General features: G+C 39.6%; 1 protein-coding gene across 2 annotated transcripts in view; it reads right to left on the minus strand.

Annotated features, from left to right (window-relative positions):
• The window catches only part of FAM155A (family with sequence similarity 155 member A), a 670880-nt gene that overhangs the window by 21411 nt on the left and 629818 nt on the right, over positions 1–19651 (minus strand). For both annotated transcript variants that reach the window (XM_017501640.2, XM_017501646.2), the window contains exon 2: positions 18975–19146. In XM_017501640.2, the coding sequence (XP_017357129.1) occupies positions 18975–19146 (172 nt within the window). The remainder of the gene's footprint in view (positions 1–18974; positions 19147–19651) is intronic.

Raw genomic sequence — 19651 nt, forward strand, 5'->3', positions numbered from 1 at the left:
AAAAAAAAAATAAAAAAAAAAAAAAAAAAAAAAAAAACTATTCCAATGTCTGTGTACACTCACAAATAAACAGGACAAGCTAATGGCTTCAAGGCACACAAACACCTTGTAAATAGACCCAGACTACAAAAAAATGCCTTATTTTCAATACCTAGGGGAAAATTATTTTCCCCAATTTGATATGCCTGTTTTGAAAATGTTAAATATTAAAATAAAAAGCTGTGATTTTAATCAAAATGTTGTTATTCAAAACAAATGCTAAAACTTTATTAATTTATAAATTAGTAATCTGGCTCTGAAGAAACACAATGATCTTTTAAAGCAAATATATCAGAAAATGTTATAGAACAGATAAGAGAATCATTCTCAATATTATTGTCAATATTAAAATTTGCAAAAAGAATATTAGTTAGAATAATCTGTTACCTTTGTTTTTCAAATTTGAATTGAATGGGCTTCCAGTAGTTTTAATATTTCAAGTAGAAAATCAAATGGAAATAAAGCACTATAGCAATTTTCAACAAGAAATTACAAAAATGTTGGAAACAGTGACATCTCTGAGGAAGAAAGGCAGGGTTTGGAGGATGGGGTGTAGCTCATTTGAAGAAGATACCATTTATTAGAACTGCAGCTTTCCATTGAAAAGAAAGCTATAGTTATGCCTACTTTTCAATGATTGATAGAAAATAGTTAATTAGTTCAGATTCTGGCATGTCAGTTGCCAAACAGAATAATGTCTCAGGTAGTATATTGTTTATTCCTTTAGTTACAAGGCCAGGTAGAGTGGCATAATTATGATTTACTTCATTTTGATGGCTCCTTGGATTAGTTCTCTGTTTTGATTTCCAATTGTTGACCTCAGAGGTCACTGATTTGCACCTATGTTTGAAGACACAAGAATCTATAAAGTTTTAACATAATGCAAAGGAATCTGATAATGCTCAATAAATAGTAAAAAAAAGAGTTTGAAATGATAAAAGATACAATACCAGAAAATTATTCTGATTTTTAAAAAAATAACAGAATTTAATACTCAGTTGGAACTCTTACTTAGAAGACCTAGAAAGGCTTTATAATGACAAAAGTAGCCATTATTATAATAGTTTAGATATTTTCTGTCTTGATGCAGATTACATTTTATTTCAAAAAACATATCTGAAAGACTTGGAAGACCTATTAAGCTGAGAAAATAAGAAAAAAAAAGTATAAATTAGTTTTTGAAGTACGTGTTTCCCAGAGGCAATGACAGAAGCTGGCATGTAGAAGCTGGGTCCCAGGAACCTCTGAGCGACATGGCATTCACAGTGCTGGCTGCATCAGTCACTCTGTGCCATGTGAGTAAGACACATTCTTAAAATTCTTACTTTTTTTTTTTTTTTTGAGACAGAGTCTCATTCTGTCGCTCGAGTGTAGTGGTGAAGTCTCAGTTCACTGACACTTCGGCCTCCCGGGTCCAATGGATACTCCTGCCTCAGCCTCCTGAGTAGCTGGGATTATACACTTGTGTCACCACGCCTGGCTAATTTTTTTTTTTTTTTTTTTGTATTTTTAGTAGAGACGGGGTTTCACCACGTTGGCAAGGATGGCCTTAAACTCTTGACCTCAGGTGATCTACCCACCTGGGCCTCCCAAAGTGCTGGGATTACAGGCATGAGCCACCGTGCCCAGCAAATTCTGCGTTCTTATAAGAAATACAGATGCAGGAAAAGGTGAATGTGCATGACTAATGATGAAAGAGAGAGAGAGAAAGTATTATGTATTGAGAGAAAGGATTATGTATTGAATGAACAATTCGACATTAAGAAGCAAGGTAAGAGAGAAATAAAAAGGACCATGTAAAATGTTTAAACACGAATATTTAAAGAATTGATAAAATAATGATGTGGAACATTTTACTTATAAAAAGGAAATATTAATTATAATAACCTATGTCTGCGAAGGAGTAAGAAAATGAGCCGTATAATATAGTTCTGGTGAGAATCCATGTAGTTCTAAAGTTTTTGAATTTTTGGTAATAAATATCAAAAGGCTTAAGCTTCTGCATACCCTCTGACCTTTCTGCTCCAATTCAAGTTTGTTTTAAAGAAACACATAGGAAGTACATGGAAATAAGTACGCATATATATGTTCTAAGTAACATTTTTTTATGTAGCAAAAAAAAGAAAAAATTTTATAATTAGAAAAACATTTGTGCAATTTATATTATGCTCACATATATGCTGTGCTATTACTCAGTAATTAAATTATTCTGTGAAAGCATACTTAATGGTTTGAAACACTATTAATGGTATAAGATGACATTTTCCTCTTGGTAGATGAAGGTTTTTCTTATCTTCTTTTTGCTTATCTGCTCTTACTGAATATTTTTAAATGATTAAGCATAGATTTTTTTTTAGTATAAATATTACAATAAATATGACTTTGCAGAAAGAATGCTGTGGATTTTAGGATATTTAAACAAAATGGTTAATATTTCCAAAGAGACCATTTTTTACTGTCTAGAACAGTCAGCACATGAACAGAAAGCAGCGTGTTAAAAATGCAGATGGTTTACAATGCATCATTATCATTAACAACAGCAGCAACAACAAAACAAGGATGGTTTGGCTTTACTCAGCCACTTACCAGAGGAGACCTGCCAGGAGACTCATGTAGGCACTGCTGATCTCATTAATGGCAAGACATAGAGGGGAGTGGGCAGGTGTTGTTTAGTTTACTAAACACCTATTACCCCTTCTGGGAAAAGCACACAGATATGGTTTTGGGGAGCAGTCCTTCCCAGTTCAATCGATGCAGTTCAAGTGGGACTAATCTAACCCCTCCCCCATGCAGGAGGGGCCCCTGACTAACCTGACCGACTAGAGAATTCCATTCCCGGGTTACGTGATTGCCCAAGTGTGGGCATGCAGCGCAAATCAAGGCATGAGACTCGAGTGTCATGTATCTATGAAAATTATTGGAAATGAGGTGATAGCTTCCTGCGCAATTTCTAAACAGAAAGGTTAAGACCTGTATCTCCTGCTGAAATAATCTACCAAGCAGAAAAGTAAAGCTCAGAGATGGGGAGAAAGACAGCTAGAGCTAGAGTTGGAGCTGGCACTAGAGAGAGAGAGAGCTGTATTGATAAATCCATATTTATACCAAATCTCTCCATGTACATCTCTACATCAATACATCATCTTTATATATCCCAACTTATCTACCTATCTTATCTGTCATCTATCTACTTACCATCTACTTATTTAGTAATAAATATACCTTGATGTTTATCTCTGAATTTTTCAATTATGTATAAACCAATGGAGACTCTCTTTGTTTAACTCTGTTTTTATTTGATTTCTGCCACTTTCAAGAGTCCTGACCCACAAGCATGCTTTCCTCACATAGACATTGTGAAGATATAATGAGATCATTCATCTTGAGTGCTTGGCTGAATGTCTTGTACATAATAAGCATTCAGAATTGGAGGTATCACATTACCCGACTTCAAATTATACTGCAAGGTTATAGTTACCAAAACAGCATGGTATGCATAGAAATAGGCATGTAGATCAATGGAACAAAACAGAGTACTCAGAAATAAAGCCAAATATTTACAGCCAACTGATCTTTGTCAAAATATATGAAAATATCAATTGGGAAAAGGACACCCTATTCAATAATTGGTGCTGAGGAAACTGACAAGCCACATATAGAAGAATGAAACTGGAACCTCCATCTCTCACCTCATATAAAAATTAACTCAAGATGGATCAAAGACTTAAGTCTAAGACCTGAAACCATCACAATTCTAAAAGATAACACCAGAAAATCTCTTCTAGACATTAGCTTAGGCAAAGAATTCATTACTAAGACCCCAATGGAACTTAATTAAACTAAAAAGCATTTGCACAGCAAAATAAACAATCAGCATATTTAACAGACAACTCACAGAGTGGGAGAAAATCTTCATAATCTAGTCCTACAAAGGACTAATATCCAGAATCCAAAAGGAACTCAAACACATCAGCAGGAAAAAACAAACAATCCCATCAAAAGCTAGGCTAAAGGCATGAATAGACAATTGTCAAAAGATATACGAATGGCCAACAAACTTTTGAAAACATGCTCAACATCACAAATCATCAGGGAAATGCAAACTAAAACCACAATGAGATAGCATCTTACTCCTCCGAGAATGACCATATTCAAAAAGTCATTACCAATAGATGTTGGTATGGATGTGTTGAACAGCAAATACTTTTGCATGCTGTTGGGAATGGAAATTAGTACAACCACAATGTAAAACAGTGTAGAGGTTCCTTAAAGAACTAACAGTAGAACTCGATTGACGGGTGCAGTAAAATCTCAGAAATCACCACTGAAGAACTTATCCATGTAACCAAAACCCACCTGTACTCCAAGACTGTTAAGATTAAAATTTAGAAAACGTCTTTCCAGGACTCTGCTTTCTCTCAAACAAAAATTAGAGGCTAGTAATAACGCTAGTTTCTGCTGTAATAGCAGTGATCATAAAATATACAAGATAGTCCAGAAGCTATGAATTAAATCTTCACCATGGATTTCATTCTTCCTTTAGAAATAAGCTGTCTAAACTGAAGGAAATTTCATTTCTCTGTGTCGTCTTTTCAAGTCTATAAGTTTGTGATAGTAACACTCTCCATACTTACTTCCAAGGTTGCTCCCTGTCTCCTCTATACTTTCTCAATACTTACGTATAAAGCCTGCAGGCTAGCATCTGTTTCATTTGCCTGCTTCTGCAGATGAATATGCATTTCTTAGGTTATAAACCAACTGAGTTTGTGGCAATTTGTTAAGGCAGCAATAGAAAACTAATACAATGGGTTCTTAGTAAATGTTTGTTGAATGAGTAAATTTCAAGAGAAAATTCTCAGGAGAAAATAAGGCAGAACACACTTCTTAGTAGGAAAATATTATAAAAGAGAAAGAATATAAACTTATATAGATTCACCACATTTATTCTTACAATGTCTCCCTAGAATAGCAAGTCTAGCAAAGTATTTTATAACAAAATGCAGAGAAATAATCAATGGTAGACTAGATGAAGAAAATGTGGCACATATACACAATGGAATACTATGCAAACATAAAAAAGAACAACATTATGTTCTTTGCAGGAACATGGATGGAGCAGGAGGTCATTATCTTTAGTAAAATAACACAGGAACAGAAAACCAAATACCGCATGTTTACACTTATAAATGGGAGCTAAATGATGAGAACACATGGACAGAGGGGAACAGCACACACTGGTGTCTTTTGGAGGGTAGAGGGTGGAATAAGGGAGAAGATCAGGAAAAACAATTAAAGATACTAGGCTTAATGCCTGGGTGATGAAATAATCTGTACAACAAATCCCCATGACACAAGTTTACCTATATAACAAATCCATGCATGTACCCCTGAATTTAAAATAAAAGTTAAAAAAAAGCAGAGTAATCATTTATAAGTCTCTGGAATCAAGCTAGTAATGAGAAAGCTACTCCAATTACAAAATAAAGTTCAGGTGAAAAGAAAAAGCGTTCTCAACAGCCAGAATGTAGAAACAATTATAGTGTTCATCAATGGACAAATGGAAAAATAAACTGACATGTATGCATATAAAATATTTTTCAGCCTTAAAAAAAGGTAGAGATCCTGCCACTTGCCACAACATGGATGAACCTGGAGGACTTTATGTTAAGTGAAATAAGCCAGACACAGAAAAATATTGCATGATGGCACTTATATGTAGAATCTAAAAAATAAAAAAGTTCACATATAAAGAGGTAATAAAACAGTGGTGTCCATGGCGGGTGAGATGAGGAGATGCAGGTCAAAGGATGCAAAGTAGAAAAGATGTACAGTTGATGAACAGGTTGAAGGATCTCATGTAGAACAGGAGGACTATAATTAATAATAGTGAGTTGTATTCAAGATTTTTGTTAAATGAGTAAATTATAGCTGCTCTTGCCACAGGGGTTGGAGGGTAACCATGTGAGAGGACAGACATGATAATCTGTTCCACTATTGACCATTTTCCTACATATATGTATGCTGTGGTTTGAATGTGCCCTCCAAATCTCATGTGTTGGAAACAATCCTCAAATTTATATGTTGATTGGAGGTGGAGCTTTTGAAGGGTCTTAGGATCACACAAGGTCATCAGACTGGGGCCTGATGGTAGAAGCTATGGCTTTATAAGAAGAGGAAGAGCTGCCTGAGCTGGCAGGTATGCTCCCGTGCTCTCTCTGAGTGATGCCCTCCACCATGTTGCTACACTCCTGGAGAGTCCTCAGTAGAGCTGACGCTCAACCTTGGACTTCCCAGCCTCCAAAACTGTAAGCAACAAATATCTTTTCTTTATACATTATCTAGTCTCTGGTATTCTGTCATAACAACATAAAATGGACCAAGACAATGTATCTTATATCATCATACTGTATACCTTAACATACCTTAAATATGCAAAATAAGATTTATTTTTAAAAGAGTATAAAAAAGCAATGCACCAAGCTATGTGGGAAGTCAGATGTGCTGCCTTTTCCTGTGTGCTTTCCAGTGAACTTGGGAAAGCTACTTAATTTCTCTATTCTTCAAATTTACTTATTTGCTAAATTTAATGATTGAGCTACCACATTAGACAAATATGACCAAGAAAGTTCCTGCCTGCTTCTTCACTCGTGTTGGATGTTCCAAGCTGTTTACTGCATTCACTGTGATTTCTGTATTCTCCCTTCAGGCTGAGGCTGGCAGTCTGCAGTAAAGAACATGGCGCCCACCTGCTGGAGCTGGGCAGCAGCTTGGCCCCTTCTAGTGCTACAGTTCTGTGATTTTACATGTGGAATTCTTTAATTGTCTGTCCACACTTGCTTTTGTGTGTGCACAAATTGATGGAGCTCATGAGTTTTAATAAATTTGAAGGTTCCTCATGGAAATTTTTCTATCCTTTAAAATCTTATTCATCCCTTTGTGGAAATAATGATGGAAATGAAGGGAGATAGAAACTAATTTTTCTGGTAAAGATTAAGGCTGAGAATTTGAAAGCTGTCCAGGAATGAAATAAAACAGTTACATAAAAGTATTAGTCTATGTTTCCTTTCAAAACCTCAAATACGAACCCATAAAATCAGGCTAGGAATGATGAACAAATACACTTTCAAGTGGAAGAAAATTTTTCCAGAGATGGAGAGTTTATCTGGCAAGTTTTGAGATTTTTCTAGTCTTTTTTTTTTTCATTTTAAATATATTTTATTTTTTAGTGCAGTTTTAGATTTTCAGCAATATTGAACAGAAATGACAGAGGGTAGCTAGATTTTTCAGAGGAAAAAATTCCCTACCTGCAGTTTCCTGAGATGATGGGTTTTCAGATTTAGGTCTGAAGTTTTCCAATTATAAAAACCATGATTAATGGGACATAGCACACACAGCAGCATTGCAAATTGATTGTGCTTCTAGATTCCTTAAAAAGGAGATTCATCAAATTTACAAAAATAATTTTACTTTATAATTGAAGACTATCTGCAATGTTAATACCCTTTCTTCATTACTACTCTCTCTGAGTAATTATCATCCTCTAGATCTTGCTGGCTGAGCTCCCTCGATGCCTTTATAATTCCTTTTTATTGCTTCCTGTTCTCTAATCCTCCAGAACTTCTGAAGCACGCAGAATTTGTCTTCATATAAGAGTTAGAATTTGTTCTTTGCTTGAACAAATAATTGAATGTGTCTGTTGTATTCTAAAACATCAAGGCATTGCTCAGTGTATTCCTCTGCCAGGGCTGGGCTGTCATAACAAAGCCCACATGCTAGGGGCTTAAACAACACAATTTAGCCTCTCTCATTTCTGGGGCTACATGTCCAAAATCAATGTGTTAGCAGGGTTTGCTCTCCTGGGGGTTTTCAGGAAAGCTCTGGCCTTTCTAGGCCTTTCTTCTTGGCTTATAGATGGTCATCTTCTTCCTACATCTATTTACATTGTTTTCTCTCTATGTGTCTATATCCAAATTTCCCCTTTTTATAAGTATGCTGTTACGGGCAGAATTGTGTACTCCAAAAATTTACCTGTTGAGGCCTTAACTCCCAGTACTCCGATGTGTGAATGTATTTCAAGATAGGGCCTTTAAGGGATGCCATGAGGCTTTTAGGGTGGGTCCTAATTCAGTAGGACAGGTGTCTTTACTGGACACACAGAGAGGAAACTTGGACACACAGAGAAACCCCAAAGATACTTTGGCATGGAGGCAAGACCATGTGAAGACACAGCAAGGGGGCAGTGTCTCCAGGCCAAGGAGAGAGACCTCGGAAGGAGCAGAACCTTGATCTCAGACTTCCGGTCTTCAGAAGGGTGAGAACATTCATTTCTGATGCTCCAGCCCTGCAGCATGTGGGATTTTGTCACGGGATCCCTGGTAGACTCACACATAACACAAATCGCATTGGACTAGAGCCCATCCTAATGACCCATTTTCACTTGATGAGCTCCACAGCGAGGCTATATCCATATGTGGTCACTTTCTGGGGTGCTGGGGGTTAGGATGTCAACATCTGAATTTGGAGAGCAGGGGACACAATTGAACACATGACACTCCATTTGGTACATCCATTCAAAATGTCAATTCCATAAACTTAGAGGCCACATCGTTTTTCAGCCTTTGTTTTAAGTTCCAGTGTTCCAGGTGATGGAGCTGTGTGACTGAGGCAGGAGCGCCATTGAGCAGTAGCCTCTCTACTGCATTGACAGGAGGGTGGGATGCACGTGAAAAAGCGGCTTTGACATAAAACACTGAGGTGCTTCCTTTTGACTCCCAAGGGAGGACACTTTGTTAAAGTGCATCCAACCGTCAGCCCCCTTGTTCCCAGCATTGCCACAGATGCCCATGGGCGGGGGCACTGTGGGCGGTGCAGGACATGGGTGACCCTCACTGCTGCCCTGAGCACCACCTCCCATCTTGGAGCTTCTTCTCGCTCAAAGGACGGGTTGCTACTCATTAATGAACTCATCCAAAGTTTGCTTACTGAAAACACACAATATGTCAGGCACTTTTTTGGTGTCCTGTGGACGCTCCAGAGGACATTAAGTTCTTACCCTAACCCAATTCACCAAAACGGGAAGGAGACAGGCAAGCAGGCCTGTGATGAAAATCCAGCCCAGTGAGCACTACAGCAGCAGCACACAGCCCTCTGGGCACACCTGCTCCAAACTCCCCCTTGGGGGTCAGGGAGGGCCTCCTCCTGGGAGCTACAGTTGCTCCAGGATTAGCCAGAGGAAGGTTTGAGGGATGGGTGTCCGAAGTAGTGGGGTTTTGCATGCTGGGTGGCTACATTTGGGGTGTTGGGTCCCAAAGGGGAAGTGATGATGAATGAAGCCGGGGAAGGGGGAATCAGGTCAAATCAAGGCAGCTTAAGGAGCCTGGAGCCTCTCCTAAGGGAATTAGGACGTCGAGCAAGGGTATGATCTTGCCAAACATGGGTTGCATGGCAAGCATCTCCCCCACAATGAACATGCAGAATCTTTCATCCGTCTACTTCTTGGTATGCACTTATTTTACAGTAAAATTCACAGGCTGCATGTAGTAAATGATACAGCAACAAAAATATGCCTTTTAGAACTGCACTTAATAACGGACAGCTAGGAATAACCTAAATGGCCATTCGTCAGGAACTGAGTAAATACACAACAATCAATCTGTAACCAGGACATCGGTGGCCAGTTGGCTGGGGGCATTGACTTGATCTTGGCTGTTTGGTTTCTTTTGGATGCTGCGTCGTGAGCACAACTTATCGATTCAAACGTAAGTAAACACACTTTATTTAAATATTTCAACAGTATGTAATATCAACTGCTGTAGTCCCGGTGACTTTAGTGTGACCACAGGACCTGTTCCTACTCACTGGTGGCATTGGACATAACTCTGAAGTTGAACCTCAAGGGCCCTGGAGCTGCGGGGCCGGGGGGCCCACTGAAAATGAACGTTCATGCAGTGAAATGGCCTATTTACCACATCGGCACAGCAATGAAGAGGTGGCGATGGTGAACTATTTTGGCTTTTGTCTCCAGTTCTTGAAAACTGGCCTTTTCATGTGATCTCTTCTAAGGTCTAAGATATGTGCATATACGTTGAGAGATGTCTATCAACTTATGGATAGATAGACTGAGAGACTATCCATCTATCTGTCCATAAGTTGATAGATTGAGAGATTATTTATCATAGATAGACTAAAAAAGACTAAATCTCGGCAAATGTCCCTAAGGCAAGCCCAACAAAGCATCCACCCCTCCCTCAGGTAATGACATACTCCGTAAAGGAGGAGGTACTAGTGAAGGTTCCCGTGAGCCTTACTCCCTGGCAGGAGCGAGTCTCAGTGCTGAAGTCGGCATTTGCAGACTATCAATCTATCTGTAGATAGATTGAGAGATTATCTATCTATCCATCCATAAGCTGATAAATTGATAGGTATCTCTCAACGTGTATGCACGTACCATAGACCTTGGACAAGATCAGACAGAAGTTTCTCCAGCTCTTCACAGTTCACAGTGGGACGCTACATCTTAAAATTACCTCTGTAAGAAGAATTTACTATGCAATGAAAACAGATCCTATCCTGGCACAGCTATTTCCCTTGTGATTGAAACTATTTCATTTCCCTTGCAATGTTTGTTCCTGCATATTTGAAGCTGGGCTTCCTTGGGCTTTCTCAGCCCACTTACACACAAAAAAAGACGAAAACACGGCAAATGTCCCTAAGGCAAGCCCAACAGAGCCTCTCCCTCCCTCCCTCCCTCAGGTAATGACATATTCTGTAAAGGAGGAGCTACTAGTGAAGGTTCCCATGAGCCTCACTCCTGGCAGGAGTGCATTGGGGGTGAGGTCGGCATTTCAGACTCTCTATGTCTGGGCTTGTCACTCTTTCCACCCCATAAATTGGTCAATAAAGGGACAACATACCATATTTAGGACTGAAACGGTAGCGTCAAACAGTAACGTAACACCTGGAGAACCATCATCTTAAAATAGCGTTCTAGAAGTTTTCTTCCTAACTGAACTTTTTGTTTTCAAGCTTTCTTCTTGGGGAATGTACACATTTATTCCATCAGTGTTGCTATATCTAAATTAATTCACTCTTTATTTGCAATTAACTTTAAAACTAATTTTAGAGTTGTGCTTACAAATTGTTCTTCAATTTTTAAACCTAAAATATTTTTCATTTTAATTATGTACATTACCTGGAAATTTAGCTATTTTAATTATATCTATGTAAAAATTAGACATGTGAATTATGTATAAATTATGTAAATATATGTTGACATGGTATAGATATTACCTATTATCTCTATATACAATCTATTATATATCATAAAATATCTATAACACAAGTATAAGGTGGTTTACATTCATAATAATATTTACACAAACATTTTTGAAACTTTTGTTCTCTGTTCTTACCCTTTATACTAATTTATTTGCGTGTGTGTGTATGTGTGTGTGTGATCCTAAGAATCTCACTAGCCAATCTGACAAAATTAGCCATCTTAGCAGAAAATTTTCCAGAGAACAATGATCCCAGACAGTCTTCTTTTCTTTACTCAACCAGAAAAATACCTACGTTCCAAAATGCTTGTAACACTTATTTTTAATGTGACGTGTGATGTTGAGAAAGCAGGACGTGTTTGTGGAGCGTTGAAACTTGCATCGCAAACACAGCAAGTTGTGGGCGTGGTCACCTTCCGTTAACCCACTGACTGAGTTTTTCCAGCTGTCCATAGCAAGGAAACAATTGCCTACATATTAACTTCAGGATGGGCTGGCTGGTCATTTCCTGTTCCACTACAAATGCTGGACTCAAAGCCAGGAAATGTGGAGCTATTCTTGTTTCTGTAATTGTTTTGCAGGAGTGGTTGATCCTATGTAAAAGCAAAGCATCAGGCTAGACTTCAGTAATTTTGGTTTGTCTGACATTGACTGACTATAATCACATAGTATCATTTCATTGTTCAAAGTAGTCCAGTATCCAGAACAGCTACCAAGTGGGCATACGTTCTTCACGAAGATGTCTCAGTTGCAGACAAAACCGGTAAACACTCTCACTAAAATTTCACCTGTCTGGGAAATCTCACTTGGCCATGTACTTCCTAAGCTGACATTGCAGAATTCAAATTTTTCCTTTGGCTTCCTGCTTTGACAGCTACTGTGTGGTCAGTAGTTCTAAGTCCGCTCATTCACGTCAAATGCAGGGAAACCTTTGTCATGGGCGTGTGCTGTCACCTCCTTGCGGCAGAGAAGATCACTACCCGTTTTGATTCAGCTTCCATCTGACAGCAGACTCACCAGCTCAGCAGTGCAAGTGCTGGCACCGTCTCTCCGAGGGCAGTGCACATAGTCTGGCTTGAGCAAAGGGTGACTCTCCTTCCAGAGGGTTCAGAAGCCTGAACATATTTGCCAGACACAGTGCCACTTCTGTGCACGGTTAACAAGTGAGTATGGGCTGGCATCACTAAGTCTTCCCTCAATGGCATCAAAAAAGACAGCTGTCAGGCATTGTGCTCCATCCCCCGTGGTGTCCCCTGACCTCATGACAGGCCCTGGCATGGCTCAGGCTGGGTCCTCAATGGTTCCCTGGGGCAGCTGGCTCAGGGCCCCCCACTGAAGCACAGACGCTTCTCAGGGCTAATTGAACTCCTGTCCCTACAAGTGCTCCTGGCTTGGTTTTCTCCATTCTCCCTTGTCCGATGCCTTTCATTTCTCCTCTTAGATCAGGCAAGGTATAGCAGTGAGAAGCAGAAGGATAACTTGAACTATGTTAGAATTTCCCCAAAGGCTGTCGAGGTCAGCATGCCTCGGGGCAGATGGGGTGGCCATGAGCTCTCCTGGCTCTCCAACAAGCTTCACGCAGGTGAGCTGGAGGCAGGTGTCTTTCTCTTCCCACAGAGACAAGTGTCAAACCTTATTCTCCTCTGCAGCTGCAGTTGCTGCTACTCAGGCTCTGCCAGGCTGAACTACAGGGGGTCCCATCTAACAGGCCTCTGCTCTCAGCGCCCTGCGCACTCAGTGCTCCCTCACTGGCTTACTACTGTTGGCCACTGGTGGAGGTGAGGCAATCAGACCTTATAGTGGGGGTGATCTCCCAAAATGCGTAGCAACTGGCAGAATCCAGACATCCTAATTTCTCCTCCATTCCCTACATGCATTCTCTTGACAAAGGCAAAGTTGACCTGTTGGGATCTTTATGAATGTAGAAGTTAGGAAAAGGAATCATAAGGCTAACTGATCTGAACTCAAACCTCAAACTTCAAAAAGTACAGTGTTCTAATGGAAGAACATGTCACGAACATATGAAGTTATTAAATTTTACTTGGTTTTATAACTTACTCTCATATTTCTTTATTTTATTCTTGGCATACCATCTCCCTTCACATTTCTTTTTTCGCCCAAACTTTGATATATTTATTAAAATATTTTGTATGTCATTAAATGATGCTATAACTACATTGGTCTTTTTATTATTCTGTTTGCAGGGAAAAGAAAACACCATGATTTAAAAAAAACTAATTGAACATATGCACACACAGGGGAAAATAAATAAATTGAAAATGGCATAAATGTTCAAATTAAAATCTACAGAAACGGATTTTTTTTTTTTCTACTGAAATTTTCCTTCAGCGAAAAAATCTTTTTGTGTTTTAAAAACCTTTCTCAACTCACTGGTCATGTGAGGACTGAATTCTGGTGAATGTTTTTTCTTTCACAGTCGTGAACTCATTCACAAGTAAACCGTGAGATGCCAAACATAAAAAAAAAAAAAAAAAAAAAAATTCCTTCGAATGTGATCAACATGCAGGTCTACGCATTTTCCTCTTTCTGTCCTCTGCAGGCAGTGAACGTCCTTTCAGATGCTCTGCAGGCGCGCGGAGCCGCCACCAGGGGGCGACCACCCCACATCGCAGCCTCAACAGCCTGTCAAGTAAGGAACAACAGCAGCCCACAGTATTTTCCCCAGAGACAGAAACATAACCTTATTCTTGTCACAGCTCAAAAAGAAAAAAAAAAATGGAATGCAGAATTTACACAGAATTCTTAAAACATGTTTTATCTCCATTGTCAGTAACCCCCCGCAGACCAACTTTTACTTTGATTCCTTCAGTAATTTCCCTGTGTAAGAGAGCAGCAGATCATGGCTGGTCTATTTTATCTATCAGTCAAATGGTAATTTTCTTAATGTTTGTTACCATAGCACCCACAGGCTGTGCTCCTCTGCTGCCTCTGTTTTCTTCAGCTTGGTTCACTGTTACAGGTAAGCAATCAAGGATTTCTCCAGGGGACTCTGGAATGAGGCGAGGGAGTGTGGAGAGGGAAGCCCACGTAATTACCACGATGACGGGCTGACATCGTAGAATCCAAAAACGACTTCCACCCCCTCGCTTTAAAGATGAAACAACTGAGTTTCTAAAATAGCAGCGCATTATGCGAACGGAGCTTGCAAACCCAACAGAACCCACCTTGACAAATTTTAGCTCAATACTGCCTAACATTAAATGACATGTTTCACCCTGACAGCACTTCAGAATTTCTTCCCAATTAATTTTTAAAACATTTCTTTAGTCACGTGTCAGTTTTATACTTTAACAGAAAAAAAAATCAAGAGCGATCTCAGGCAAACTGTCTTTCCTTTTATCTCCTAAGACAGGATTGGAATTAAACATATTTGCGGGGATGCCCTTGTCATCAAGATCCATGGTTAGAACATTTGGTTGTGACCTTCTGTAACATCCTCAATCAGAGCATTCTATAGTGATGGACATGCATTCTCAGATATTTCATTTTTTAAAGTAAGTTCCTGGCTTAGTAAAGGATCATAGGTACACAAAGTAGCAGATGATGAAAAAAATATATACATTTAAAACTTCCAAATTTGGAAGATGGTGATGTGGACACCATAAAGAAATGATGCAAAAGATACTAAATTTAATAAGTGTGACCAAAATGGTAAATAACTCCTGATCATATACAGAAATTGTTCATTGATTTCAAGGGCTGATATTAATTTTTTTGTGAATAATTGAAATCCTAGGATTAGTATATAGCCAATAAGACAATGAAAGGAAGAACTTGAGGTCCCCTAAGAAGCTGGGTACAATGGACTCGAAGAAAATGAATCACTGTGCCACTGGTTTGCCACTAAGGAAAAGCACCTTGAAGAAAACTGATGCTCACGTGGACAGTGTCTGTCATCAGGCCATATGCAGTTACATGCTCACAGAATACTTTTTTTGAGGTAGATAAGAAAAGTAAGGAAAGAATCCTCAATATCCTAGAGGGAATTCTCCATCCTTCTGGAAGGTGTGAATTGGATGCATTTCAAATAGCAGGGAAACCATTATAATTAAATTTGTTGAATTGGAAGGAATCACCACCTATTCCTTTAATTCTTAGTGAGAAATGATTGCATTTTTAACATCTAGAGTGGAAATCAAACACTTTGTGATTTTTTTCAAAAAGAAAAATTGCTAGAGGTAAGATTAAGGTCAACTTGGCAAATTCTTTTTGATGTCACTGTGTTTAGTGATCCTCATTGTACCTAACTCAGTTAGGGGACATCCAACAGAACTACTGTGAACATGTGAAGTTGCTATGAGCTCGCCATCCAACCTAAGGCCATCCAGGTAGCCTTTGGTTATCAGTAGCCAATTGGGAAACTAGAAAAGTAGTTCCATTTCTCTTCTGTATTTATTCTGGTCCTTCCTGAGTACAGAAGACATTTCATGCAAAATGCATCAAGGTACCTGAGACAGCTCACATTTACTTCCAAACTTATTTATAATGTAAACTATTTAAAAATTCATGTACATTTGTAGGAGATGGGCATCCAAAAACATGCAACTTAAAATCTGGGAACAAAGTATACGCACGTCTCACTAGTTTCCTTAGAAGGATGACAAGCCACTCCGCAGCTTAGCCAGTGGCCCTCTGGGAGCTGTCCTCTATTCTAATATCATCCAAGATGAAAGCCGTTCTGGGGGCCATATCTGGGACTCTTATGAGTAGCAGACAGGCAGCTGTGATGGACAGGAGTAGAAATCTCCTTGCTCACGTTCAGCAGTGCACTCTTTCGTTTTTTCTTTCTTTTGAGATAGGGTCTCGCTATGTTGCCCAGGCTGGAATGCAGTGGCAGGATTACAGCTCACTGAAATCTCCAGCACCTGAGCTCAGGCAATCCTGTCTCTCTGCCTTCCAAATAGCTGGGACTACAGATGCACACAGCTGTGTCTGGCTACTTTTTTAATTTTTAATTTTTTGTAGAGGCAGGGTCTTGCTATGTTGTCCAGGCTGGCCTCAAACTCCTGGCTTCAAGCAATCTTCCTACCTCGGCCTCCCCAAATTGCAGGGATTACAGGCATGAGCCACTGCATCTGGCCTCGTCAGTACACTCTTAAGGGACACCGGTAACCAATGATGGGAAATAATGGCTGTTGTTATGAACACAGATGAGAATACTTCTGAGAGGCATGGGTTACACTTTAGATAAGAAGTTCAATCTGAAAATTATTATCTTTTTTGTCAGGTTGTTCTCTGCAGAACTTCAAGGTAAAATGACTTCAGAATTTATTCAGTGTCGTTTTAAGCAATCTAAAACTAAAATGACCATTAACCCAATTGAAAGTCACATAAGAACAGTGAGGTTTCCAAATGTTCAGTAATGAGATTATCCTGGGAGCCTCTCAAAGAGATGGCATTTTTCACTGTATCTGATGAAAAATCTCTCTTTTCCTGTCATTTTTCCTTAATGATGTAGCTATGGCTATGAAAAAGCTGTTTTTACCAAACTCGAAAACAATTAAAAATGCAAATTGCATTCTCTGCCCATGTTGTGAAGTGAGAGATTTAATTCTACCCCAGCATTCTGAATGTGTATGGGGAAGGGGGTGAACATTCAAACATACATTTCAGATTCACAAATACAGATATATTTAGGAAAAAGATAACATGCAAACACCTCGCCCTTCATTTGGGTTTTCTATCTACTTTGAGAACTTGGTTTGAAAACTATTGTTTTTCTCTAAGACAAAAGCCAGTGTGAGTGTAAATGCATAAATACAACCTGTACATAAAAATCCAATAGCTTCTCCGAAGTCCTAATGTCACAGCACTTCATTGTCCCTCAATAAAAAAAATGAAGGCCTTATCTTGATGGTTATTTGTGGAATGTTCTATGAGAAATTCAACATGAATTCATAGCCTGTGTCTGGTGAATTCTGTCTCAAACTCAAAGCAAGAAGATACTGATTTCCTCCTTCCTTCCTTCCTTTACTCCTTCCTTCCCTCTTTTTCTCCCTTCTCCCCTCCAGCAGAGAGGAACTACATAAAAAACGACTTAAGCATCAAATCAGCAGAATAACACACAGGACTGTGAAATTATTGTACGTTTCACTTTCCTGGGTAAAGTAGTTGTAGCTGCTTAGTGACATAACTTCCTCTTCTCCCTTATCTGTAATCCTTGCAGCAAATCCACATGGGGTGGGGTTGGCCATTGCACTTTCTAATTTAACAGTGAAGGGGCGGTATCTCCGAGAGAATGCACAAAAGAAACAGAATGAAGTCTGAGGCTCCTGATCTTCAGTCACGCATTCTTCCTACAAGCTTGGGCAGCATAAGAAATACTAATCCAGGCCGGGTACGGTGGCACACGCCTGTAATTCCAAGACTTCTGGGAGGCCAAGGCAAGTGGGTGGATCGCTTGAGGTCAGGAGTTGGAGACCAGCCTGGCCAACACGGTGAAACCCAAACACAAAAAATACAAAATTAAAAATACAAAAATTGGCCCAGTGTAGTGACACATACCTGTAATCCCAGCTACTTGGGAGGCTGAGGCACGAGAATCACTCGAACCCAGGAGGTGGATTTTAAAGTGAGACACAATCACACCACAGCACTCCAGCCTGGGTGACAGAGTGAGACTCTGTCTCAAAAGAATAAGAAGAAGAAAAAAAGGAAATACTCATCCAGTACTTAGGGAGAGCTTTGGCGGACTATCTCTTGATAGCTTATCACTTAGAATACTATGGCTAATGAATAGGTATGTAAATAAGTGATGCAAAAATAATTTGATACGTTCTCATGTTGAGCAACTTAATATGTCACTCTGTTTTACAGGAGTTTGGTAAGTCTAATGTAAGAAGAGAATTTCCATGTTTCTCTGCCCATGTGATAGTGTTTTATCCTTAAACTTGAAAATTAAACATGCTACAACTCCAGCCACATAGTTACAGGGACGTCGTATAGCACTGTCTCTACAAAAAGAGAACGCAGAGCCCCAACTCTGATTGTCAAAACACCCTGGCAAAGTATCTTGTTCTTACCGTCTAATTATCTTTTTTTTTTTTTTTTTTTCAAAAAGACTCTTTTTTGCTGAAAGAAGTAGGCACTGTTTAATGGATAGACTTGTGTGGCTCCAATAGACACACACACACACACACACACACACACACACACACACACACACAGATACTTTTAATGCTCTTAATACTTTCTACAGATAAAATAACATAAAAATTCTCAGAAAATTAAAAAATAAAGAAAATAGGCAAGGAGACATAAACTTCTTGCTAACTTGAAAAGTATGATCTCACTGGCCTTATCATGTCTTCTGTTCTTATGTAATTCAAAGGGAATGCAGGCAGAATGTCACCTACGCTAGGTCACATGGAAGCATATCTAATGATTGCTAATATTTTGCCATCATTTCTGTACAGTTAATAACTGTAGTCTCAGTTATAGATAGACCACGTGGCACAGCAAGTGAATCATTTCCAGACCAGTCGAGGGGAGCTTTCGGTGCTTCTGTTAGTGAACGTGCAGAAAGCTACCAGTCGCCTCTTCAAGGTTATATCCGTGGAAGGAAACAGCAGAGCAAACAATCATCACCCAAGAAAGCAAAACCACCGGAGACCGTGTGCGGACTCCCCGCCGGCACTGTACCTGTGCAGATGAAACTGGAGAGGCCTCCGTAGATGACTTCGTCATTGTCGGGCAATATAAACGGACACCTCGTCTGAACCTCCAAACAGTATTGCTTGCAAGGAATTGTCTTTCTGCAGTTAAACTGTGTGACTTCAAAATACTGGGAACAGAGCCAGGCTTTGTAGACAATCTGAAAAAGAAAAAAAAGAGAAGAATGAAAAATATAGAGGTGTGACAGCAGTTAGACTGATGGAGGACGCTGGCACGGAGAAGCATGCACGCGTGCTGTGGTTTCCAGCGGATCCTCAGAAAGGCTCATTGCGAGAAAGGGAATCACACAAGGGCAGCTGCAGGCCATAGAAACATAACAACCAAAGTCTTCGCAGCAAAAGCAAAACAGTATCTGATTGCGTCCCTAATAGAATGTGAAAGGTAGTCTGGCCTTTATGTGTATGTGGCTCATCTGAAAAACAGTGGATTTCAGCAGGAGGTTACGTTTTCAAAATCCACTGATGTCTAAACTACAATGAATGGCCCTGTGGCTCTGCTGTGGGTGGTTATTTGCCGCAATGGGCTGGAGGGTCGGTGCCCTGCGCGTGGAGGCCCACGTCTATGCCTCCATTGGACGCTAGATGGCGCGAGGCACTTTACAAAGAGGGCCCAGCAGGCCTTGGCAAACTGCTGGCTGGGTCTTG

This window comes from Cebus imitator, unplaced genomic scaffold, assembly GCF_001604975.1.
Source record: "Cebus imitator isolate Cc_AM_T3 unplaced genomic scaffold, Cebus_imitator-1.0 Scaffold14, whole genome shotgun sequence".
In the NCBI taxonomy this organism is placed as follows: Eukaryota; Metazoa; Chordata; class Mammalia; order Primates; family Cebidae; genus Cebus; species Cebus imitator.